This window comes from Stigmatopora nigra, chromosome 10, assembly GCF_051989575.1.
Source record: "Stigmatopora nigra isolate UIUO_SnigA chromosome 10, RoL_Snig_1.1, whole genome shotgun sequence".
NCBI classification, from domain to species: domain Eukaryota; kingdom Metazoa; phylum Chordata; class Actinopteri; order Syngnathiformes; family Syngnathidae; genus Stigmatopora; species Stigmatopora nigra.
Genome location: NC_135517.1, coordinates 7286827 through 7313832, shown reverse-complemented (window position 1 = coordinate 7313832; position 27006 = coordinate 7286827). Strand labels below are relative to the sequence as shown.

The 27006-nt window shown below is 39.7% G+C and overlaps 2 protein-coding genes across 9 annotated transcripts in view; one reads left to right on the top strand and one right to left on the bottom strand.

The window, feature by feature from the left end:
- ppfia4 (PTPRF interacting protein alpha 4) overlaps positions 1–23057 on the bottom strand; it is a 44086-nt gene extending 21029 nt beyond the window's left edge. For 6 of the 7 annotated variants that reach the window (XM_077725799.1, XM_077725801.1, XM_077725802.1 and 3 more), the window contains exons 1-3: positions 22956–23057; positions 21977–22343; positions 21478–21767 (exon numbers count right to left, since the gene is read on the bottom strand). In XM_077725799.1, the coding sequence (XP_077581925.1) occupies positions 21478–21735 (258 nt within the window). In that variant the 5' untranslated portion in view covers positions 21736–21767; positions 21977–22343; positions 22956–23057. Of the gene's footprint in view, positions 1–2564; positions 2784–21477; positions 21768–21976; positions 22344–22955 lie in introns of those variants that run through there. The other variant, XM_077725804.1, reaches the window with a different exon arrangement.
- A 63-nt stretch (positions 23058–23120) lies between these two features.
- Positions 23121–26696, top strand: tmem183a (transmembrane protein 183A). 2 transcript variants are annotated; one of them, XM_077727208.1, is made up of 8 exons: positions 23121–23347; positions 23718–23807; positions 23890–24045; positions 24114–24273; positions 24498–24621; positions 25133–25213; positions 25288–25440; positions 25569–26696. In XM_077727208.1, exons 1-8 carry the CDS (start codon positions 23284–23286, stop codon positions 25749–25751), a joined length of 1011 nt encoding a protein of 336 aa, XP_077583334.1. In that variant the 5' UTR covers positions 23121–23283; the 3' UTR covers positions 25752–26696. The 2 variants fall into 2 exon arrangements, with proteins under 2 accessions (XP_077583334.1, XP_077583333.1); XM_077727207.1 differs by having other exon boundaries at positions 23122–23347; positions 24441–24621.
- Positions 26697–27006: the final 310 nt, after the last annotated feature.

The window sequence follows — 27006 nt, the reverse complement described above, 5'->3', positions numbered from 1 at the left end:
CTGCACCCATTGCTGCCGTTTATGGAATAGTTTGTGGAGACCCCTGCTTATGAGGTTTCAATCATTTGTCATCAATTTGTGGGAAAGGTCAAATTTGGCTATAATTTTGATGTCTCACAAAACAAATGGAACATCAAGCACTTAAATGTAGTTTTATAGTGACATTTCAGAACAAATTAGGTTTTCTAGAGTGATTACAGAACAAATCAGTGCCAGGCAGGGATTAGTTGAAGAAAGAAGAGAGTAGTGAGTAGCAGTAGAAATGATTGACAACTCATGTCAAGTTATGCCTTTCTTCAAACTGGAATTAGAAGCATAAGATGGGTGCAGAGAAACAGATTTTGTAAAAATCATGCAGTTTATCAAAACTAATGTCTGACAAGAACCCAGCTTAGCAATCATCAGGAGATAAAATGTTCTGTTTTTATGTAATTTGACATTATGGCTTTGTGTTTTACACAGGAGCTGTTGCTCTGCTAAAAGAGGTCTACTGCAATATTACATCAGAAAGTGCACTGTTCCTAGTTTCAATACAACCCATCATGACATCACAGTGACATTGATATAGAACATCTCCTCAGAAAATGGAATCTATGAGTTAGTAGCCAGTATTAAAACAGGATAAGAAAGCCCCCGTTAAACTTAGGCCTTGAGATTATTAAGCTATCTGAAATGCAAAATAAAAACAAGTTAGAATCGTTCTCACAGTAGTTTGGAAACAGAAATAAATTTGCCAGTCAACACCTTTCCTGGGTGTGAGTAGGTATCAGGTTGCTATGACACTGCCCGGAACACTTGCGTTGCTGTGGCAACAGGACAGTGGGAAAGTGTTTGAGTGGAGTACCGAAAACAAGTTTTATCAAACCGTTACATCTGCAACAGCACAGAGACACATTTCCTGCATATGCAAGACTTCCTCTTTTTCTCCTCAGTTAAGAGGAAAAACACAAAGACATGCATTTTAAGAGTCCTAATTTGTTTTGTGCTTCTTTTTTTTTACACAGCATTTTAAGCTTTTTAAAACTTTTGCTTAAGACAGTATTTTTCTACCCGTAGTCAAAAGCATGAAAGTCATTGAAACATACTGTAATGTTGCCTTAATATCTCAAAACATGAAACAACTGCATAAAATATCTAATTTTCCGACCCGCTTTATCTTCACTAGGGTCGCGGGTGCTACTGGAGCCTATCCCAGCTGGCTTCGTGTTAGAGGCGGTGGACACCGTGAATTGTTGGCCAGCCAATCGGAGTGCACAAAATATGGGATTTATAATAATGCAGAGAGCATTATAAAAGACTATATGCATCCTGCCTTCCACCACTTCAACCTGCTTCCCTCTGGAAGGCGCTCCTGAGCTATAACAGTCAAGACAAACAGACTCAAGGACAGTTTCTTCCCAACAGCTGTCACCACACTCAAGTTGAGTTCTCCAACTAGGATCTAATCAAGACTTAATACTACCACATATACGTACTACTTATTTATTATGTTGACCACTTATTTATCGATTACTATTTCGTGATTGTTTATTCATCATTACAATAGATTAATTTTCCATGTCTTTGCTTTTTTGTTGTCGTGTCCATAGACTCAGCGAGTGGGGTGACTTGGCGCTGAACGTCTCCAAAAACCATGGGACTCATCCTGGACTTCAGACAGAAAAAGCCCGCTTTGCTCTGCTGACTCACTTGGACTACTTTTTGATTGATTATTTATTTGTCTGTCTGTTGTTACTTGTGCACTATGTGCTGAAAGCTTTAAATCTCATTATATTTGTATAATGACAATATAAGCAATCAATTAAATTAAATTAAAATACAATATACGGTTGTGAAGTTAGAGTATGATGACGAGCCATATCATGTATCAACTAAACTGTGTAATTAGATCATATTTAATGCTTGGTTGGCAAATAAAAAAAAAAAACATTTGAAAAGTTAAGCTTGAAAGCGTTCTGTCAGTGAGTCACATTGTTTTTGCTAAAACAGAACACCCACATGCAAGTGAACTTGTTTAAGTCTTTCCCCTGCTTCAGTTGAAGGCCTGAAACCCGAATAACATCCACTCATGGGTCCCTGTCTTCCTTCATTCAACAAAACCTGTGCATAAAAAAGGGACAGGGAAAGAAAAGATGAGCGAGAAAGTCTTGCTCTCCTTGCTCGAGAGGAGAAATACAAAGAGTTTTTGTTGTGCATCTGTTTGAGTGCAACAAATGCAGCCAGCCGAACGACATGCCAAAGCGAGGAGAGAATTCCACTCTTTGGGCGACATATTGAATTTGTCGTTTTGTAAAAAAAGCATAATATGACAAGGTACAAGAGCCCACATCAGCTAGAGACGAGCCAGAGTAGAGCAAGTTCTTTCTGATTTTCTTTGTAACATCCATCATTCCATGGCAGCCCTGACTAAAGCATTCAGAGAAAAGTGGAAAAGAGGGAAAAGTAAGAAAGGAGGCCATGCCAAAGTCCCCTCAATAACGAAATCAGCAGATAAATCAGTGCCGACAAGGTGGTGTGACTTATTTCTACTCTAGTCCATCCTTTTTTGAAATGCCATTCCCTACCTGGTACATGTAGGTATTAAAGTGGGTCCCATTTTGAAGGTGGATCTTCACCGTTGGGTTCATGGTGCAGGCCAAACATAGCAAATGCCTCAAACAGAGCCCCCATGAAAAGAGAGAAAAAGAGCAAGAGTGGATGCTGAAAAGAGGATTCACAAGCAGCTCCCTAATGCTATTCCATGTGCCCTCCAACACCGCAACAACACTCTTTTAGCTGACCTGAAAGAGGCAGAGCGAGCGAGAGCGAGCGGGAGAAGAGAGAGGGGGAGAGAGAGAGAGAGAGAGAGAGAGAGAGAGAGAGAGAGAGAGAGAGAGAGAGAGAGAGAGAGAGAGAGGGGGGGGGGGGGACAAACAAGGGCAGGCAGAGTCAAGGGGATTGAGGTACGTTGGTTTTTATTTATTTATTTTTTTATCAGAGAAAAAGCCAACATTTGGAGGAGGTGTGTGTGAGCAGATTGGAGTGATCAGCTGATGGAGAAAATGATGGGAAACATTGAGAGGAGGACAATTTCTCTGTTACACACAGCATGTAAAGATGTATACAGTGGAAGTGATGCAATTTTGAACTGAAACTAGAAGCCAAATCATCACGAGTCATGTCAACTATCCAATAGTAGAAATCTACAAAGGCAGTGTTCCTTTAGAAAGATATTGCATGAGCAATCCAAATAATCCAATACAAACAAGAGTAAATTGGTGATGAGAATAATTTCATCAAGTTAGAGAATACAGAACTGTATCTATCGACTGTCTTGAAATGGAGATTAGATTTACTCAGACTTTAATTGAGTTTTATCAAAGCAGACTTTATCTCCATTGAAGTTCTGTAATGAGACTGGAAAAAAACAACAACTTTCATCTGAACTCTCATAATAAAAAGCCCAATCACTGCTCACTCAACCAAAATGGAAAAGCTCTATTTTCATCGGGTATGACACTGCTGTGCCAACTGATTCTTTCTATTTATAAATGTTCCTTTGCTCTCGGTGGGGTGCCACAGTGCACGACTGCAGTCTGAAAGTGCTTCCGGAATTTTTCTAGTCTCAAGAATAATCAGTTGATGTCTGCAAACAACTCATGTCACATTGAGTCCAGTTTGAGAACATTGGTTTGTTGGGTCTGCTGTATTGGGTATACTTCGAGGAAGCCTAAGCTTTAAATGAAGTGCAAAAACCACATAGTCACCATGATATGGAGAATTAGTAAGCGAACGGTTTTGGTAATCCTACAACAAGCCATCTGGAATGACCAGAAGGTGGAAAATTTTGTAATTTGATACATTTTTTTAATACCTAGTTCAATGTTAACTGAATGACTATTATGAAATGTGTATAAAGTGGACCCTCATGATATTAGCACAATCTGTTCCATGTCCCAACTCCAAATCCACTTTATCATGAATGTTTCCTCCATAAGAAATAAGTGAAGTCCTGTTCATAGGCATAACACTGTTCATGAACCCCCAAACCCCCCCCATTTTTTAAATACTTTAAATTTCTTTTTCAGATAATTTCGCCTCAAAATTATGAATTGATAGAAATTATAACAGATAATTCCTATCAATTCATAATTTTAAGGCTAAATCATCAGAAAAAGAAATTAAAAGTATAAAACAATGTTATTTATATACCAGCACTTACTATGATGGCTGAAGTCTAGTGACCGAACATATGTAGAGTTAGAGTAAGAGTTATTGAAATATACATACATGTAACTCTATGATTGGAACTTATATGTTGTGGATGTACTTCAAAACCTACGGTATATACTTTAAGGTAGTCATTGTGTATTTGTTTATGGCACAGATAGGCATGTTTATAAATGTACGTGTGCCACACCTAGTTCTCAACAAATTCCAAGACAAAAAAACAAAAAAGTAGCTCATCCCTATTCTGTATTTAAAGGAGGATAGCATATGCAGCTTTTATGGAATCCATTCTGATTAATTAGCAATATGGCAATTCATTTATACTCTAAAAATAATGGTGAGTACTTTCAAGCAAGAATTTATATCCTCTGGGTGTATGCTTTTGCCGGAATACATTAAGTGGCCATGAATGAAATTAAATCATGTTTCAGCACTTAGAAAAAAAGTTGCAAGCAGTGTACAGTCCAAATTGATAGTTGAATTACTCAGTGATGAAATCACAATCGATTTGTTGTTTCTGACATTGCTGTCTCCAGCCTTTTGTCTTGATGATTAAACATCACTCACTTCTTCACCCTCACACACGGTTGCATTCCTAGCTCAATTTCTAATCTGAAATTTTATAATTAAACGGTCGACACACTGCTATGCTGTGGAGAAGGAAGCAAAAATAGTTTGCGACAACAAGTCTTTCTTGCACCTTGTTGTCACGGAAACAAGGGCTCACCACTGAGAAAGCGTGTGCTTGTCCAAGACAGTGAGAGAGGTCGAATTAGAGAAACAGACAAGTCAGTGCACATCATTACATCCTTTAGTGATTGTGGTGACTTCCTCCATTAACTGACAGCACCTCAGTGTACCCTAGAGCGTCAATGTGGTTCCACTGAGAGGCCAAATGGATCAGTCAACACTGCTGTCCACGCGTATGTGGGGACACTGTCCCCTACTGGTCGCATCATGCCCATAGCCCAAACCCAGAGCAATTTTCATCCAGATTGAGAAAGGATGCTTGGAAACATGATTTCATCTGAGTATTAAGTGATGATTTGACATAAATTGAAAAGCAGGAGATGAGTTCATGTAGATGCAGATAGCTAATGAAAAAAACTGAAATTGGATTGCATGACAAAATGGAAGCCGTCTGTATCACTTTTTGTCTCTCCATCGCCAATCATATTTTCTTCTTATGGCATTCTTTTAACAGATCTCGTAAGAGATATTTATTTTACACTTGATCCAATCTAGCCTACTCTAATCTCTTCAAGCACTTATAATCTTAGCTAACTTTGACTTTATGAGAAGCAGACATTTTATTTCAGAACATATGAAGCAGAGGTCAGCGACTACAGAGCCCAACCCCCATCATTATCATCCATACTGTACAATGCATAGCCAGCCACAACAAAAATCCTATGTATCACTACAGTATACAGTGTTCAAAATTATTCAATCGTATTTACATACACACACACATATGTATGTGTGTGTATTTATATGTATGTACATATACACATACATATACATACACATACATATACATATACATATACATACACATACATATACATACACATACATATACATACACATACATATACATACACATACGTACACACACACATACATATACACATACATATACACATACATATACACATACATATACACTTACACATACACACACACATACATATACACATACATATACACAAACATATACACATACATATACACATACATATACATACACACACATATACACACCTTTGTACTAAGCACATGTATGGTGAAATGAAGCCCCTGAATTTTGTTCTTGTAAGGGCTTATAAACACATGGGTTTGACGTGGATTACAATATCTGCATTTTTATCAATTTTCAATTAATATGCGCAATGAATGGTGACAAAGCAAGGCAGATTTTAGGCTGCTGTTAAGTAAAGCACTATAGAGGAGACCTAAAAGGTAACATTCCCTCACACACCTGGTTGCTTTCTTCCTCCTGCCATACAGAATTATTTGTCTCCCTGCCATTCTGCCAGTTTAAAGCAGCTATGTCAGCTTTGTTTCCATTCCCTGTCGTCCTCATTGCTCAACTCGCTCAGTCTCCTCTTTGCCACGTCCTGTTCGATCGCAGTGTGGCGTCGGGACCGTACTGCCATTGCACAGACACCCTCACAAGCAACGTGTGTGCCAAGACGTTCACAAAGTCGTTTGTCCCAGAAATCTTTCTATTTATAACCTGGCGTCATTGTTGTGCATCGAAATAAAACTACATTATTTAGGCTCGGTTAATTTACAAACAACCAGTTCCGGATAAAGACCCAGTTGCATATAAAGACAAGTCTGGCTGATGACTTGAATATGCAGGAGCACCAGGAAGTCCCCAAAGAGTCCACAAAAAGATCTGCCTGTCACATGAGACCTACTTGCTCATTCAGTGTGCAAAAGTAGATCTTGTCAGCAGAGGAAAACGGAAGACAGCTGTGTAATCTCGCATCTCCTTTTCGGAACTGCTTTATCCTCACTAGGGTTGCAGGGGTTGCTGGACCCTATCCCAGCTGACTTTGGGCCAGAGGAGTGGGACACTCTGAATTGGTGGCCAGCCAATCGCAGGGCACAAGGAGACAAACAACCCTTCACGCTCACATTTGTACTTTGGGGCAATTTAGAGTGTCCAATAAACTTACCATGCACGTCTTTGGAATATGGGAGGAAAAAAAACAGAGTACTCGGAGAAAACCCATGCGGGCGAACCGACTCCACACAGGTGAACCGACCTAGATTTGAACCGAGGTCTCCCACTGTGAGGCCAACATGCTAACCATCCTCATACATGTATAATATTAATGGGAATTCTATTAGATCAAAAGGTAAATAAGGCAAACTACTCCAAGTGTCCTCCCTGTATCACTCCCAGAGACCTTCCCTCAAACACTGCAATAAGAGGGAGAGGAAAGGTGTTTGGATGTGTTGAGGTCAGGGATACTGCCCTTGTCCTTCAAACCACAAAACTGCAATGGTGGATGTAACTCAACACAACTGTGTGTGTTAGTGTTATCCTCTAGACCATACCATTGAGACTGAGACTTAGCACAGGCCAGAATTTAGCCAAATCAAGACTGAGACATGTTGAGACCATAACTAGAACCCTCACCGATCATATACTTTTTTAGATGAAACAACAGAAATTACAAGCATAGTAAACTCTGTCCTCTTAAGTGTTTTTTCAGGACAAAAAACCCTACATCCCTTTTCCATATTATAATTACTCTTTCCTTCCCCAAGTTGTTATGGGCAACTAAACAATACCTTTGTCTGTTTTGTGGCTGAACATGAGTTCTATCCCGAGATTCATTCTTAATTGGTTAAAAGGCTAGATGACAGTACAGAGAGCCCATAATCGACCTGGCAAGTGCTGACTTTGAAATGTGCCGCTTTTTCGTCTGGATTTGAGAGGCCCTTGTGAGTTGTTTAATTAATCTGCCTGCACCTATCCATCACATACAGTCCCCGGTCTTACTTCATTTTGCTCTCCTCTAAAACTATGTAGCGCGCGGGTGGACGCTAATAAATGTGCACGTTCAACATTGTGGTCCATGTGAGTATCAGGGAACATGCGACAAACGTGTCCATGTGTGTTCCAGTATACTTTCCTATCACGCACAGACGGCTAAGATACTCTGCCCTTCTTTAAAATTGTTTAAGCTACACATACACAAATTAAAGTCAAAAGCGGGGATGCATATGAAACTAGGACTTGTGTGTGTGTGTGTGTGTATGTGTGTGTATACGTGTGTGTGTGTGTATGTGTGTGTGTATACGTGTGTGTGTGTGTATGTGTGTGTGTATACGTGTGTGTGTGTGTGTGTGTTTGCGTTATTACAGGACAAGAGAACAGCAGAATAAAATAAAAATCACATGTCATAAATAAATCATGTGGGTCCTTGTGATCACATGATGGATGTCACACACATGCAGACGGGCAGATACACAAAGACTTACATTCTCCCAAGAGATAATTTTGTTTATTTTGAGAAATGAGGATTTAAAGCCCGTGTGAGTAGTATGGACACGTCTAGGGGGAACAAGGTCATTTTACTGCACATGCGTTTGCATAAATGTGTGTGTTTGCAGTTACTGTAGCGGTCCCTATTTTCCCGTTGGTTTAATCCCTCACTAAGAACCAGTCCTCCTTATGACTCACACAGTGGCAGCTCATTTTCTCTGGACATATAAATGCTATAAACACACACAGTGTGTGCACGCATGCTTGTGTGTACGTGTTTTTAAAATGTGTTTTTTATTGCTGATAATCATATACCAACTGTTTAATCGTCAATGGGTTTACTGGTACACAATGTATGTAAGCTTGATGTCAGTGGCGTATTTGGGTGTGGCTTGGCCTGCTTGAGCAACTTGTATCTGCCACTTTTGTGCTCGTTGTGGGTCTTCCAAGCCAGGCCAGTCACACAGTGATGGAGTGAGATCATCGGTACTAAGGGGGGTCTATAAATATTGTAAATGCCTGCAGTCAAACCTCTCAGCAAGCTACTGTATGATGTCATCCAGGAACACCACTCACCCGGACACACAATGCTGCCTGGTGCCAACCCCCAATAACCAGGGAAACTGCGGGTGTGGTATGCTGAGGTGAAAAGTTCCTCTTTAATCATTGATAGTCTTCAAATCCTCTTCTATTCAGTATTATTCTATTCCTCAATATCATTAAATCTACAATTTGCCCTGTATAGTGCATATCTTTTTCCCATTCCAATTCCTTGATATTCACGTAGACTATTACCTTGTAATGGTTATGCTTTTGATACTTTTAGCAATGGCAGTAACACAATACGAATGTCAAAATGTAGGGAATATATGCATACTCAACTCAAAGTTAATAAAATGATGAAATTCTTCATATTCATGTTAACCCCATTAAAAAAATAATAAGCCCAGCAGGTTACGGCCATTTAAATCACAGCTAATTTTCCTGCCTTTTTCACCTAGCGAGATAAATTAGACAAGCGCTACAGAATCTTTTCATTCTCTCCTTTGGATTTAGCAAGGCTTTCATCCTTACTACCACATTGAACAGGGAATTCCTTCACACTGATTTTCAGCCAGACCCACTAACACACTAAATCGCTCCGTTTTGGCAGCTGATCAGAACCAACCACCAAGGTTGAAGCTGCATCTGCCAAATACTCACACACAAGCACGAAGGCAGACACATGCACACGCACATGCACAGCCAGCAATATTTAAGAGAGAGACAACTTTTAAAGGGACCGTAGACTAAAAGTCAACATTCTAAAAAAGATGTTTGAATGGGTAAAAGTTAAAGACTGTGGGAAACAAAACAGCCCAATTAAAAAAAAGAATAATGTAAAGAGACTTTAAAAAGAGAGAAAATAGGACATTGTACGTCTCATATGCTTAGGTGTGTCTGATGACTGTGCCCAAGCCACACCCCTCCCTTGTGCCAACATCACTCAAACATCATACCTGCACTCAGCATGAAGCCTATTTGATCGAGCATGTTTACAATGTAGCGGCACGGTGTACAGTACTTAGATCATCCGCCTCACATCACCTCAGTTCTGGGTACAATTCTTGGTCAAATTCCTGTATGGAGTTTGCATGTGGTCCCTATGTTTGAGTGGATTTTCTCCAGTTACTCCAAATTCCTCCCACATCCAAAAAACATGATTGGTGGGATGATTGCAGACTCAAAATTATCCATAGGTAATGAGTGTGTGCATGCATGCATGCTTGTTAGTTTACTTGTGCCCCGCTATTGGCTGGGTGACCGCCGCCTGTTGCAACACAGTTCTGTGGGCTAAGCGCCAGCACCCCATGCAACCCTCATAAGGATAACACCTAAAATGAATGAATATTTCCTATCTCAACACAACCACATGTTTCAAACATCCGAGCCAGAATTCAGTTCAGAACTGGAAAACATTAGCGCCCGTGAGGATCAACAATTTTTCTTTTCAGTGGCATCCAAACCATGTGCATAATAAAGGCAGTGTGGTATAAAAGAACCAAACTTTCTCTCTCTCTAAGCCTAAAACCCAATTGTGATCAGTTATACAGCAATTATCTTCTTGGTAAAATTGAAAACTGACTGTCTAGCCAGTGATTGATGTCTTAACTTCAAAGATGTATACAGCTTTTATTTGGGAGCAAATGATCAAAAAGAATTTTGAAAGCATAAAAAAATGTTTGTGGCAATTATCTCATTACAAGACTTATGACTGGAATTAACGTTACTTGAATATGCAGTGAGTGTTGCTGACAGTTGGCATCCCAGAAGACAGAAAGTCAACATTCACCTCATCCGCCCATTTCCATGGTGATCAAATGTGTAGCGCTTAGAGAAGTGAGGTGGTAAAAGAAAGATCTGAGTCGGCACACGCAGATGCGTACACACTGATGTAGCCTGATTGACTTGACAGGTTGATGTTGTAGGGGGGTGTGAGGGCTGATTTGAAGTGTACTGAGTGTACTTAACGTGTGCGATCGTGGAACCAACCTAGTGGTTTCCTTGGGGTGAAGCAAAGGGGAAGTCTAAAGGGACTCGTATCCCACTGGCTCAGCATTAAACATGCTGCAACTGGATGATGTGTGTATTTCCATTGGGATCTTGTGTAATAAAAAAAAAACGAGCCACTGTAATTTGAGATGGAGAGTAAAGAAGTGTTGATCATGACAAATGACGGTTAGAAGTAACCTGAAAATAATGACATATGATGGACTTTACACTGCTGACTTGGTGCCCGTGCACAATAAATGGCAACTTATCCTTCTTGATCAGATGATAATATTTCATGCTAGGATAAAAATAGGTTTAATTATAGTATAACAAAAAGAGATTTGACTCATGCATGCAGAGGTGTAGAGCTCTCCCCACAGGTTTTCAATTTGAGCACTTTAAATCAGGCAAATTGGACAGACATAAGCAGCTGTTAAAGGAGGCTCACAATCAAGAGAAAGTGTCACATTAAATGTTACTGTAAAGCTCAGCAATGGCTCAGGTTGATGGTTTGTTGGAATAGGATAATCTATTGCAAGACATCATGGAATGTGCTGTGCAAAATTGAAAAACACATGTACTGGTACATTTGATGTTGCTCTGTAGGAACAGACCAATATATTGTCACATTTAATGTTGGAATCCAATCTTGACCAATTAAACCTTAATATTTCCATGTGGCTGGCTGAGTTTGTCTGCTCCCTCGAGGGTACCCAACCCTCATTACGCTTCACACGCAAGAGAAGAGACAAGATGGAGAAATAGAAGAAGGAAAAAGAGAAGAGTGGCTATTTAGTGAGTGAAACAAGATGCAAACCTCAAACTGAGAAGATAAGAAACCCTAGTCCACACTGGACTGGGCAAAAACAAACAATTCACAATGACAAAAGGGCGCAAGAGAAACTGAACACGTATATGGGTGGAAAGGAATAATGGAAGATGGCAGCGGAAGAGGCTAGCATAAGAGGAGTGGGGGTTGTGGGGCAATAAAAGATGCCATAGTGGGATGTAAACAGTACAGTTTCAAGTGACCTTTACGTAATGCAATGGCAGGCCCCCCTCTTACATGCACAGCTGTCTTTGGACCTGATGATCATTTGTGAGCTTTCACATGCATGATGGCATCAAAATCTAAAAAGGGTTCACATGATGGGAGCCACTCTGATACTGTGTTTCTGAGTGGCAGCACTTAGATAGTACCCCCCCCCCCCATCTATTATTTTCTATGAGTTGTCTTAAATAATAACAATACAAAATGGTAACTGTCAGGAGTGTACCGATACAATGGCCCAAGAATTATGTATTAGTCCAAATGCATTGAATTACATTATGGTCATTTCACTTTTAGATTGCTATATGCGTTTTAGGGCATACTTTGAATGATTGAGGTAGCTTAAATTGTCATGGCAGCACGAGTTGAAATCTGATTAGGCAGAAAATACATACTTAAACATGCACTGGTACAAGTTAGAATGCTAAATTACTACTTCTATGTTATGAAATCATGGAAATTTACATACATGTGAGAGTATGGGTATTTTAGATAAGAGGGCAATTGGAGTGTATTATTGCAGCTCAAGATGAGACAGTGGCAACCACGGAGTGAGAGGAAGACAGCTCAGTCCGCCCCTCAACGACGGCCATGTCTAAGCCCCCATTATTCTAATTGAGCACTGCAATGCTTGCTGAACCCTGATTTGTGCCATCACATGACCAGCAGTTTTTCCACATAATCAAAGGATAGGATTTCAGGCTGTAAGAATCAAAAGGTGCCATTGACAGTATGATGCAGTCACTCATGTTACCAATTTCCATTGAAAAATTCTGTGTGGTTGCTTTGCACATGCACACACATTCATTTAAAAATGGTGCTCTCAGGCTTCAATGGAGAAATGGTGCTTATTTTAATGAGCTGATTTAGGTCCATTCATTGCACACATGAAATTGCTAGAGGACATGTATGGCCTAATACGGACTAAAACATACAGTGTCCACCTTATGGAGTCAGGGTAAAGTTGTATGATTGAGCAAAGAGATATGAAGCATTATCTGACAGACCAATAGCCAACTAATAGGCCTCTCAGCGCATAAGCTTGCAGCAAGCTCTGCTGATAAGACAGAGAGGGAAAGAAGGCGAAACGCCGTGACATGAGAATGCCGCAAGTAGAGCCAAGCTTGCATGGTGAAAGGACACATCAACATTGGTTGAAAATGATGGAAATTTGATCTTCATAGAGTCCACGTGTTTTAAAAGTGAATTTGAACTGTTCATGATTGCAAGGAGATATACAAAGCTATACATATTTGTAGGTTGTACCAAACTTTGATATAATACTGAGATGAGAACAGTTTAGCATCTTTTTGCAAACAAAAAAGTGTGATAGTGTGCCAGTAGTCAATTTGGGTGAACAAGTATTATTCTCATGTAGTACTATTAATCTAAAAATGTTTACAATGACAAAAACAGATATTTGTAAGTCTTGAAAAGTGCCCTTTAAAGTGTAAGTCTCCACTTTTAAGTCCCACCTCTGCATGATCGTATGTATAGTTGTAGAAATAACTCAATTGTGTGGCCTCTGCAGCAAAGTCGGTGCATGTCATTTTGTATTTATCACAGACGGCCCTCAGAACTGGATTAATTTGTGGTGTGACCGGCCATGACACTGCTTTCAAGTGGTTAATATCTCATTCGCATCAGCAGAGACACTTAAGTGTGCAGGCAGCAGTCATCTTGCGTGTTTATCCCAATGTGGTTTTGTGTGAAGCATGCATCAAGCAGGTTGCATACTGCCGAAGGATTTTAGCACTAGTGACTCCTTCCGTGTAGAAATTGTAATCCATACTCTGCTATGTTATCATTATTTTTTAACATGCAAATTCAAACCTTACAGTTAAAAAAATACTGTACAACTGATGACACCCCACCACTATATAATTCAGTATTTTTTTTTCTTTTAGCAATGACCATTTCCACAAAGCACTAAAAACAAAACAATGACTTTTTTAAAAGAGCAAAAAAATAAAAAAGTCAGTTCAAAAAGAAGATTTAAAAAGACATAATTAAGAGGTTGACAAATGGAGATCTATTTTATGGAACCCCTTTTCTCTTTTATTGGACATTTGGTATGCTCCGTTTGCGAAAGCAAATATCCATTTTGGTTTACAAACACACATAAAGACAGCAGTATTTTGTTTGAGAAATCATAAACAGAAGTTTTCTTTATATAGAGGAAAATTAGTTAAATGCTAAACTCGCTAAACAGTAAGTGTTCTAAAAGTCTTTCTTCAAAATCCTCTAATTCATTTGCAAGTCACGCTCTCAGAGATTTTTGCGTCTGTAGGGAGGAGGGGGTGTTAGCAGAATAGGGGTGTGCTATTTGTCGCTGACAAACTGTATTTCATGGGGCACATCTCGCATTAAATTCTCTAAATCCTCTAACGGTTCAGCTATGGACTTTGGCCTCTGATGCTATAATTTACGTGTCTACTGAAAAGTGGTCTAGGAAAAGCTGCCACATAAATATGTGCATATACTGTGTTTGAATTTCTATAAACTGCATATTTCATCACACCAGTAAGTGTTCCTACTTGCAGTTTTGATAAATAACATTTTTCCCAGCATTGCCAGGGCAAGTCTGATATATATCTGCTCATACTATTTGATTCTGTTTCCCTTCAAACCTAGAGTCAAACTTCTAAGGCTTTCTAAATCAATATTATATATCTTTCCTTCTCTCATTTCTCCCTTGATCTCCCATGAGGCAGAGGGGACAAATTGGTGCCCCACTAAAATAAATGTGCCTGGTACTGAGAGCCAGATGGCACAGGCAAAGGAACGGAGGGGGTGAAGGATGGATGCTACTCAAAGATGGTGCGGTAAAGACATGGTGTAAGAGAGCAGCACCACAGTGAAAGTGATGTAGAATTATAATCCATTAGAACTCAGGGGGCTAAAAGCTGGGCGACCTGGTCAGACAGAGCTTCGAGGAGTTCTTGGATCTAATTGAATAGCTATAAAGCAGAAAGAAGATTGCAAACTGTTGAGAAAAAGGGAGTGACACATTATGTAAAGCTGTCAAGATGGAGGAAATGAAAGTATGAGTCTAGTCGGCTGTTGCTACTAGAAACATACAGATAATGTAAGTTGGAATAATACTCTGAAATAAGGTCACTAACTGTTTCATGTGTGAAAACTCCGTTTGTTACATCTCACTTTTGTATTATTATCTAAGACAGTGGTATCTTGACTTTTCTGTCCTTACTTACATGTTATTTTTTTAATTAAGCACTATCAATTGGCCTCAAGGGCCAGGATCGCTGGGGCAAACTAGAAGATTTTATAGCGGCACACATGTCGCAACGCCACCCAACCTTGCTCTAGCAACATTAATGAATTATCTAAGCGGGTCATCAAAATCTTGTGTTTGGTATCATAGATGCCCAACGGACTGGACTCGATGGATAAAATACCTGCTTTCAGGCTCCCTTCCACTTACTATACTATGCATTATTTTTGTTCTGCCTTTTGTGACATCTGGAATTCTTCAATTAGGTAGAGATTGAGCAGTCTTGATTTATGTACTGTTGAATTTGGATTGATTTGGATTGAATTTGGTCATTTTTTATATGATAGACAGCACTTAAACCATACAAGCTGCAGGCGCCTGTCTCTTCTCAAAAAATACCAAATGGTTTGCTCGACTGTCTTATTTTAAGGTACGTGATATGTACTGAGAAAGCTTCTCGATGAAGCCCCTGAGAATATTTTTATGTCGTTTTATTGACTTCTTATGTTCTGTCCTTTCTCTCTTGCTGCCTCCCTCTATTCTACTAACAGGGTTTCTTGGTGGCATTCAGCTGCTCACTTTACGCTCCACTTTGCTCTGCATCAACCCAAATTCCCCTGTTTGGGGCTTACGTAACACAGAGAAAAGATTGGGCATTGGCAGCACACCAATAAGAACGGGCACAATAACTCATCCTTCCAATATTGTCCTATCTGGCGTCCTCTGCCAATCATGTAAAACAACATTTGGTGTGTGCATGCATTATTGCTCACACTGATATATCAATAGCACATTGTACCATGCAGAAAATATTGTAACATTTGGAAAACCAACTGTTTCTGCAACGTTAGTGGGCTCGGCCAGATGATCCTCAACCACATGCTTCAATATGGCTTCCACAGACTTCCACATATATGTTTTTCTTCCAAAGACCGTTGATTTTATGATTTTTCCATCTCAATAATGGGTTGTATAGGCCAGCAATTTCAGTTAAATATATATAATACTCAAAAATAATGGTGATAGCTGAAAGATGAAAAAAGTTTTACTACAATGGGTAGAGATTTACCAAAACAAACCAGGTGCATGAATTTGGGAATTGCAAGGGAAAAGTTGGATCAATATTTATTGGGTCATTCTTTGACTGCCAACACAACTGTGGGAATCGTAAGGACAGATTCTGGATAATGTACAGCAAAACGAGGTCTCATCAAAATTGGGCATTTTTTTTTTAACTTAAATGGAGAAAGGCACAAAAACACAGTTTTTGACACTGCACATGAAGCAATTAGGTAAAAAAAACAAAAAAAATCCGTCAGTATCATAAAATCTTCAAATGATGTCAAAAAAGCTTTTTTTCATGCTGGACGTTGCATTTGTTTGTGATAAATGAAGCTCTACACAAAAAATATCAAAACAATTAATTGGCATTACTGCATATGTGTGAACACCACCTTAGACAAAACCAGTAAAGGCTGATATTAAAATCAATAAACTGTATACTCTGAAGAGACACTACAGAAGTTAATCGTCATCTTTGGTGGCCTAAACATTTCAGATCTAGATATAAACCTCTCGCGACATCTGGGTTGTGTCACTGTCGCATCAACGAGCCTCTCGTCTCCTGTCCGTACTGCTGGAGCCAATGTACCTCCTCTGCCAGCTCAAAATGCTACCGGCAAGTTGAAAATCAGGGCTAAAATGCTGTAATTCAAATTAGCTCTGACTCAGTGCGCTCTCAGCACAGTTAAGGTACCAAATAAATGCACCGCATTTAGCAGCCCAACCAACTTAAAAATAATATGCAAAACAGCTCTGGCTTTCTCCTTTTATCGTCACGGCAACAACAATGCATGTAACCAGCTTTTCCTTCTCCCGTGACAAAATATTGTTAAATTATGAACTAATTGGCAAATCATATATACACACATGTAAATGCATTAAGCAAATACTTCACCCAAAACAAGTTTTGCACTGCAATACTTATACAAGACCCAACTCTATTGATACATTCGGTATAATTCAAATCTACAAGGTAAGGCGAAGGACGAGGCATACCTATATAAATTGTACATAAACACAAACGTGAATGCACAGAATAACTATGAGTATGCTCAAGGATAAGCTGCCAATTGTGACATTTGTGGGTCATAGAAGAGGTCAAATGAATGATACAAATGGATGTGCACGTGCAGTCATTAAAATTCAGAACAAGAAATGATTGTTGTTTTGGAATGGCAGCATTGCGCGTGCAGGCACACTCGTGTGTCCTTCCCGTGTATTTGTATACACGCAAAAAATAGCCAGTGGAACAGGTGTCCAAACATTACAGCACACAGTGTTGTTATATATTTGTTATAACTTTAAGAGACCTCTTTCTTGTATGGCTCTGGTTAGACATTTTTAGAATAAAGGTGAAAATGGGGCGGCTTCCATAAGAAATCTTCACTGTGGAATCCATAAAACATTCAACATTGTAAAGCAAATGCCATGTATTCAAGCCACATGAATCCCTTACAATTCCACCACCACGCTAGGGTTGCTTGGCAAAATAACTAACAATAGATGGTGACAAGAAAGAGAAAAACAACTTGGCAGTCAAATTGACCTGGTTATACTCATAACCATACTTGGAAAAGCCAATGTACCAATAGAAACGTAAAACAAATTGCAACCACTGGTTCGGTGAATCAATTGGCGAACACCAAATATGATACTGACCTGTATGATTGTTTTAAATGTTAAAAAAAACAGCTTTACTGTTCCCTGCTAATTCCTGTCTCAATGCTACCCACAGTGCTCTGCACTTGAAAATCAGATAATGCCTCATAATCCACACTCTTAACTAATAGGCTGTATCAAATTACTACAAAATTAAAGTGTTCACCTTCCTTTGTAGAGTATATATATGGAAATTTAAATTTAGCAAACAAATCAGCGAGTCAGCAACAATAAACAATTATACTGCACCAAAATAGACAAGCATTCTCTTGTTTACTATTTATAAATAAATACAAAAACTCCCGTAAAGGATGATGCATGTAAGGCTAGTAGTTTGAAACTATTGTAAGCGAACATTGTGGCATTTTCAATTATTCAAATTATGTTTTTATTTAAAGAACCTTCATACAAGTTTAGGTTTAAAAATTAACAACTAATACGAATTGGCTTGAGACACTCGTGGCCGGCCACGGTAAAAGTAGTGGATATTTAATTTTTCTATTGTTGTTATAGTTCTTTTGTACTTTGAATGCAAAGGCTTCATATTTCACTAGGACTTTTTCATCAAAGACACAATAGTTTTTTTTCCAAACGTATCTACTATGCCTGAAAACCGCCTGTCATGGATACAGTTGAGCAATTTCATTTTTCAGTTAGAGCACTGTCGTTCTTTGAAAAGTAAGTGCAGGAGGGATTTCAGTTTGCTAAAATGAATAAATGAAAAATCTTGTGCTGCTTCCAAATAAATCTGTCTATATGTGGAGAGATTTGATCCTTGTAACAGTCACAACTGACATTATGACAGATGCAGGTGAGTAGCTAAGATTAAAATGAAGGACATTGCAGGAGCATTGACCTCAATCTAAACAGATACAGCGATTCACTGGTTTTACGTTGCGGGAGTCCATCCAAGCCAAGTATACATAGTAGGCTGGGCTCTATGGCCTTAAGTACTTATCACAGTGTGTTGCGGAATGAGACGACAGGCAAACAAACAACCAATCACGATGCACTCAAATCAAAACTAGGGATAATTTGAAGTGGTACCACAGCGTTTTTTGGTATGGACATAGGAGGAAACACCCAAACATGCCCGAGACTGAGATTGAACCCCTGCTCTCAAAACTGCGAGTCAGCCATGCTAAACAATCACTCACTGCAGCTCTATAACAAATACAGCCTCCATAACAATGAGAGTCATTATTGATGAAAACCATCTGGAACATATTGATTTAACAATATATTTGTGTCCCCAATGTTTCAATGCCTTTTTATAGTTTGTCTTCGGTATTTCCTGGCTGTCTGGGAGCATAATGGCCCAGAACTGTCAGATCGTAACACACACCGAAACAAGGCCACACACACTTAAGTGTAGGTGATGCACGATGGAAGACAAATGTTTGTTTGGCGAAATCGGCTGAGGACATAGCGCTTTGGTTTGGCAATAACAAGGTTGCCTTCCCGAGCTTATACTCATGCATGACACGAGACACCTTGGGAGTATAGGGAAGTGAATTTAGTAAAGCAAAAGCATTCAGACATCTAAGACTGGAGGGCTAGACAGCATTGTTGGCCACAGCAAAGAGAACAACACTGTAATAATAAATTCAGTCCATGAAAAGCTGTACTAAATCGGAATTTTTTTTGCACTGCACTTTATGACTAGAATTCCACCATTCTTTAACATAGTATAGTAAAATGGAAACATAATACAAATAAAATATCATTTATGTTCAAATTGCCACAACATAGACACGCATTATGACTTACATGGAACACAAAAGACATGGCTTCACCACCAAACCAGATTCAAAAAGCCCTTTTCCAAAAAGATTTGTGCTTGGCTTGGTTGAAGATCAATAAAATAACTTCCTCACAGCATTCTTCTGTTACAATCTAATATAATTTGACCCGTGGCCTATTTTGTCTTGTGAGATTCATAAATTGACCTGATACATTGCAACACCTTTGCTCTAATGCTTGTTTGCTAAAGACCAGGTTTTTAAGGGAGTATGTGTAGCGGGGGTGCATCTGTGCATATGCGTGCATATTAGATTATATAGTTATCTTCTAATCAAGCATAGCAATCACAAATTTGTGTGTGTAATGTTCCTGAGGTGCACGACAGTCTAACTAACAGTAGCATCATTGCTACAATTACACATAAAACTGAAACAAGATTAGAAATGGCATGACTCGCTCTCTCTCTCTCTCACTCTCGCTCTCTCTCTCTCACACACACTTACACACACACAAACACACACACACACACATGTTCATACACAGCCCCGGGTGATGTACACTAGCAAGCAGCCATGTTTCTCCCACAAGCGGCTGCAGCGATTCTGTCCTCTCCAGCTTGGCTTTCTCTCTCTCTTTCTCTTTCAAGCAAACAGTCATTTGCTAGCACCCTCACCCACACTCACCTGAACACACACGGTGAAGCATCATGATCAGTGTGACATCGGGCTACTCATTTAGACCTTAGGGTCGGAAGAGATGACATAATATTATGCGCTGAGGCCTCATTGTCGCCACGGTAGGTGGCTGCAACATCGCTCATGTAGCTTTCTATGCTCAAACACATACACAAGGGCTATCATCAAAGAAATTCCAGGTCACCAACTCATCAGGCTGTTTCACCAAACATATTAATGATAAGGAAGACTATGGCCTCTTCTCTGTAAGATTCTGAACAAAATGTGGGCCAGACTTTAATAGTCACAACCCCCTTCTCCACATTTCTTGTTAGTCAAGTATATGGCTGAATATGCAGTAGGGTTGTGATCAAGAGCTGAAAAACATCAACCCATTAAGAAGGCAACATGATGCCAGTCACGACCTACATCTGCAACATCACAAGAAGTAACTCACAGGCAGGGAAATTGTTTTTGCCTCTTAATTAGTGCCATTGGATGAGTTATCAGACCCATTATAGGTGTTTGGTATCATCCTTCTTTGCCCATTCATGCAAGAAGATGATTGTCTGCTAGATATCCAAAATATTCTAGTTAAAACAAAAGCTGTTGGATCTTCTCTGGACTAAACTAATGAAAATACAAATAAATATCAAATGCATTGACAAAAAATTGTCACATGTTTCAAACAGGCACAACATAATAAAGATCATAACCCAGGGTTCTCCAAACTATTCCTCAAAGGGACGCTGTGTGTGTAGGTTTTCATTCCAACCCAACAAGAGAACACCTTTTCCACCAATCTGACATCCTACACATGCATTCAGTGGATTGCAGTCAGGTGCTTCTTGTTTTCTGCTGAAATCTCATTGGTCAAAGTGCCTGTCCTGGATCGGTTGGAACAAAAACCGGCACCCAAAACGGCTCTCAGGGACTGGTTTGGCCACCCCTATCATAACCAAACAGTGCATCTGGTAAAAGATATGTTTGCCTTTGCAAAGAGCAATATAATTTTAAAATAGGTTATGGGTTAAGCCAGTTTGTGCCGTCCACAATTGAAAATTTCTCTGTGGAAGATCTCGACTCACTTGTTTTGATCCATTTTCATGCAACTTGACAACATTTGTTTGCTGAGAGTGTTTTGGGAACTGTGCAGTGGCTATAAAGCTTTACATACCCCAATTCCCTTATGGCCACCTTACTGTTGATCAATACCCATCCAAGCAGATTACCTCAGAGTATTAAATAATAGTACTGTATAAAAGTATGGAGCCTGTGCTCCCCCAGGAGACTAGCTGCTCCTCACCTGAGGCAATGCTGCGTTGATCTGACGTTGCAGGACGTCCCTCTCGTGCAGCGCCCCCTGCAGTTTGGTCTGCGACTGAATCAGGGTCTCCTGGGTCTCCCTGAGGGACTCCAGTAGCTTGTCCCTCTCGTCCAGCATGTTGACCATCAGTTGCTCGAAGTTGGCCTCTTGTTCGGAACCATTCGGGACGTTACCAGCTCCTCTCGGGGGACCGGCCGAGTCCCCCTCGTTGATGGTCGGCATCACCTCGCACATCATCTCTGCTGTGCTGGATGTAGGGGCGAGGCGAACTAGCGGTTCAAGAAAGGTGCACGTGTTAATATATAAAACACAGATGTATGCATTTGAACTGGTTGAAGCCACAATCAAAATGAATGAATAATTAAATAAATAAATAAATAAAGGACAGCAATATTCTCAACGCGCGCCTCAGTGATCACGCGACATGTCTATTCTTCAACAGCGCATCATCTTAATCTTCAACAGCACATCATCTTACCTATTCAGAGAAATGGAAATGAAACGATGTCTGGCGACTTTCCATCCTGGTGAACCGGCGTCGTTTCTCCCCGTGTGCAGATCCGCCCTGGCCGGCGCACCATGCACTCGCTCCCTCGCTCACATGTAGCAAGACCGGTGAGAGGTGATTGACAGCTGAGGCGCGCGGCCGCTCGGAGGGGCGGTGTCCGCGAGCACGCCGGAGATCATAGTACAGAACAATTCCAAAATACCACAATAGGTCCGTGAAAGAGCGTCTGGTCTGTGCTTGGAGTCAATGTGTGTGCTCGTGTGTGTGTGCTGATATGTGTGCAGTCTATGTAAGAGGGGGTCTTGACTGCATCCGCCTCCTCTGCTTCCATCTCCTCCTACCACACACGCACACACAAACACACACAGACAGACACATATATACATATACACATGCACGAGGAGTGCACTTGTTACAATTCAATCTTATATGATGCATAGTGTGCTTAGACGGTCGGGCGTGTCGTCTGCTCCATGCTTCATAGATCAAACATGGGCGTAGAAGATAGGAATTTACGTGATTGTAGCTTCATCAGCACCAAACGTTCATTAATACAGGACATGATGGCACACGTGAGTGCACAGCGTCCTCTGCAGGATGGCTGAAGACATTTGTAAAATGTCTTACATTTGGAATAGTATACGATCTATTGGTCGATCGATCGATATAAAGATAATCCTGAATCCATTCACCAAGAAAAAAAACGACAACTTCGAACTAAAGTTGTTTTGAAAAAAGCAATTACTTAGTTCTCTCTAAAACTTAACTCAATGGAAACATATAATACTACATGCCATTTTTAGAACTTGCATCCATGAATCTATTTTATACACCACTTATCCTGACCACTAATTTCACTTCAAAACTAAAGTTGGCTCGAAAAGTACACTCACGTGGACACCTCGTGAGAATTACAATCTAAAGACATTAAATTATGAACCAGACTTGCCGTATAGCAGTGGTGGCCAAATCCGGTTTCCGGTCTGTTTTCCGTGTCTGCCTCCACCAACACACCTGAATCAAACAATACAACTATAAATGTATGCTAAATAATGTTCCATTCTTAGCCAATAGGCGGCGGTGAAGCATTCTGAATCAATCCACTCTACTCTCGCGATATTTTGTGATATTACGTCATTCCATGATGGCAGAAGATTCTGGTGGTGTAATTCTTAATATCTCTCCCATTCTTTTTTATTATTCTCCATTTCAGCTTGCCATTGAGCCATGGCTGAACTCGCAGCCACGTTAGGCGTCCACACAGCTTTAGTGTCGATATGCCCAAAAAAGGGAACCGAAAACGGCTGAAATTCAGGGCTGGGGACGTTTGCTCTGAATCAGGTAGGTCGAGTTTTCCTCCACATTTGCATTAGCAAACGGGCCAGCAGCCAACTCGTCCTGCTGCATTTGTGCTTCATGAATAATAATGCCGTGTTGACTTCAGTACTTTGATGATCGCTGCGTTTTGTTTCCGTGCCCTTTGGCCAAAACAATGATTCAGTCCCATGTCAGTAGTTGAGATCTAAGGACAGGCAGATAATTCAATGGGATTCATAATACTATAAGTTCTCCTTTCGCTTTCATTGATGTTGCACTGACTAGGTCCAAAAGTCGCCCGCTGGTTGATAAAGCCCCACATATATTTTGCATGCCTGTTATATAAACATTCAGCATGAATATTGCACTTACTCATTTTTTTGTTATTTCCCAGTGACTGTGGCTGATTATGCTAATGCAGATCCAGCCGTTGTTAAGTCTGGTAGGGTGAAAAAAGCTGTTGCAAATGCAGTTGAAAAAGAAGGTATTACACGTTCACTAGCATACACATTTTTATTATGATTTTTTTTTGTGTGCCTGATCAACTTGAACTCTTTCTTTCTCAGTTAAATTACTATGTGGCCTGGAAGCATCACAGGGTGTTGTCGAGGAGGTTCTATCATCTGCTGGAACCATCAAAATAAATGGCGTGGAAAGCAGCGACGAAGAAGGCGGGGGCGAAACGAAAGTGATTCATAAGAAGAAGAGCAAGAGGAGAACAGGTATCATATCCCAGCGTGGATGTCATTTTAAAAAAAGCATCCCCACAAACATGTTTGTGTACTTCCAGAGAACAGTGAGAGCAGTGATGGCGAGGAGTATCCAGTGGACATTTGGCTTGTGCTCTCTTCCTATATTCGACCTGAAGATATATGCCGATTCTCACTTATCTGTCGGAATGCATGGATGGTCACATGCACCGCAGTTTTTTGGACTAGGTTATACAAAAGGTGTGATATATATATATTTTTTACAGCATGTTCACCACATTAGGAGTCTGTTATTTGAATTTAGGGTAGTTTGCAATTGGGCTGATCAAATTTCCTCAGTATTTTCACAATTTAGATGTATTGTATAACAAACATACCGCTATATTTTTATTTTCTTCCATTTCAAGGTATTACCGGATCGATGTTGAACTACCGTTTCATCTCATGCCCGATCGTGTTGACAGGATGTGCAGTCTCAGGGCCCGTGTGATTCGTTCCCTTTTCCATATGTATGAGCCGTTCATCTCACGTGTTTCCAAAATTACAACTCTGCCTGAAGCTACACCCACAACTTTGCTCAATTCCAAGGTAAATAAAATTGTCACCTTCTTGTCATGCATGCTAAGACAAATATTGTAGCTTAACAACCATATTAGTTTTGTTCTGTGAATTGTTGGACTTGAAACTAGCGTTGTCGCATTTTTTTGCTCTTGGTCTGACTCTGTAGTGGCTAACATTTAAGGTGTCCATGTGGAAAATAATCCATGAGTTTGGGTTCCGCATGGAGTGCGAAGGTTATCCTAGTAAGACGTTTTATGAGAAAAAAAAACATAGAACATAACCGATATAGTACGTAAGTGAATGTAAGCGCTCATGCAAAAGAGAAAACAGTTAAATACATTTACCTGAATGTTACCTCCCTGGATGTGCTGTCTCATGTAAAGAGTATGTAAACTGTGTCTATGGTGAGGCGATCTTAATCTTTTTGCAGTTTTTTACAGTATCAATTTTGAGACTTTGATAGTTCTGACAACCTTCATCTTCTTTGTTTCCACTGTGTAAATGGTTAAACCTTTGTATTCACCTTTTGGTTCTGCAGTGTTTATTGTTCGCCGTAAGAAAGATTACTGAGAGTCGACCAGAAGGATTGTGGGAATTCAGCTTCAAGTTCTTAAAGCAGGTAAAGGACTTTTTCCGTAGAATGGCTGCATTTTTAGAAACAGTTTATGATCCTTATTTTAATATCCTCCCTAGAAAAACACCAAGAATGGCTGTGCAAAGCCCTTGTGCATACCCAAACAGTATGAAGATGTCCACACAAATTCAAACTCTGATTGTTACATGCTTCAAGTGTCGACATTCAACTTCATCTTCACCCCTATTGTCATGGGCATGACACTCTCCCTGGTTGGTCTAATATTCTTATTTTTTAAAGTCTTAATATCTAAATTCTGTATTTGCCATGTGGAGGTGTGGCTGCAGAAAAAATCTGACATGACATATCTAAAATTTGTCCACTCTGTTTGCTGTTGTAGTTCACGATCAATGTCAGCACAGACATGCACCATTATCGCGTCCGTCTAGTGTTCCAGGATTCACCGATCCGAAGAGGCAAGAGTAGAGGTGATCACAGTGGAATGCAGGTTGTGCTGGATCCTGTACACAGTGTAAGGCTTGTGGACTGGTGGCATCCAAAGTACCCTTGTACCTTGTCATGATAAGCATAAAGCATTCCAGCAAAAAACATCTCACCCAGAACACCCGCCAATTATCCTTCTGCTTGTGCAAGAAAATTTCTTCTGACTGCTTGACGATATGCACTGACATATCTGTAGATAAAGAAAAGCCTCCTGCAATTCAGTTTTGTGTAATGCTGAAAGCCTGAAATAAATCACTTGAAATTGAGCCTAAATTCATCGTCAGTGTCCACTTCAAAAAGTATTATTAATTCTTAGAGGTAATCATAAATACATGGCCATCTGACTACTGGTATTGTGAATTCCCAATCAGGCTGTTTAAATTGTACTTTTTTTATTTTTATTGTTGCCTTTCTTGGCCTGTTTCTACCACTGTGTCTGGCAGTAATAAATTGAAGTAGAGTTGTACTATTCCTGGAGGAATGGATAGTTAAGTGAAGTTCACCCTCACAAACTTGAGTAAAATGATTAACTTAAAATCAGTGAAGTGTTTCCCATGGTCACAAATTTGTGGAGTAAATTAAGTTCTAATAAAAATTGAAGAAAAGTGAGTATCATTGCAATCTTTCTGATTGTATTCTTCCAATTCATTGTTTCACTGGTCTCATATTTTTTGACTTATTTCAAAAGATCCTCCAATAAAAATATGTTTTGATTTGTTTTATCTTTGACCGTGTTTTAATTTGCTGTGATTTAGCCATAGACACAGTCACCATGTCTTATCTGTCCATTGAGTACACTTACCAGGCGTGATGTCTCTCTTTTGTTACATGCACAGAATTCTTGATTTATTGTATTAATCGGGAACACCCTCCACAACTCTGTAATACAAGAGCTCCTAATGTTGAATGTAATATCACATACTTGATCTTAATGTGCAGTAGAGGGAAGGAGCAACCTCAGACATTTGCGGCTATTATCCACCTTGGATTTTTGCATTTGAAATAAAACATTGCATCAATCATTTTCATTCATATAATGTGCTTTTGTAAAGAGGGAAAAAGAATTAGTTCATCTGCAGGGTAAATGATAAAAGTTAGTTTGAGTTGGTGACAACAATATTCTCATTGATTTCCCTGAAACGAATAAAAAGGAGCATGCCCATATGAACTCCTATTTGATTTTTGTAATAGACCATTTTATTAATTTAGGTAGATAATGAGAATAAAGGCAATGTGTTTCCATGTTTGTTACTACAGAGAAATAAACAGTGCATGTGGTACTGTAAGTATATTGGTGACATTTCCATCAGCTTTATGCAAGATTCACTGTTTTG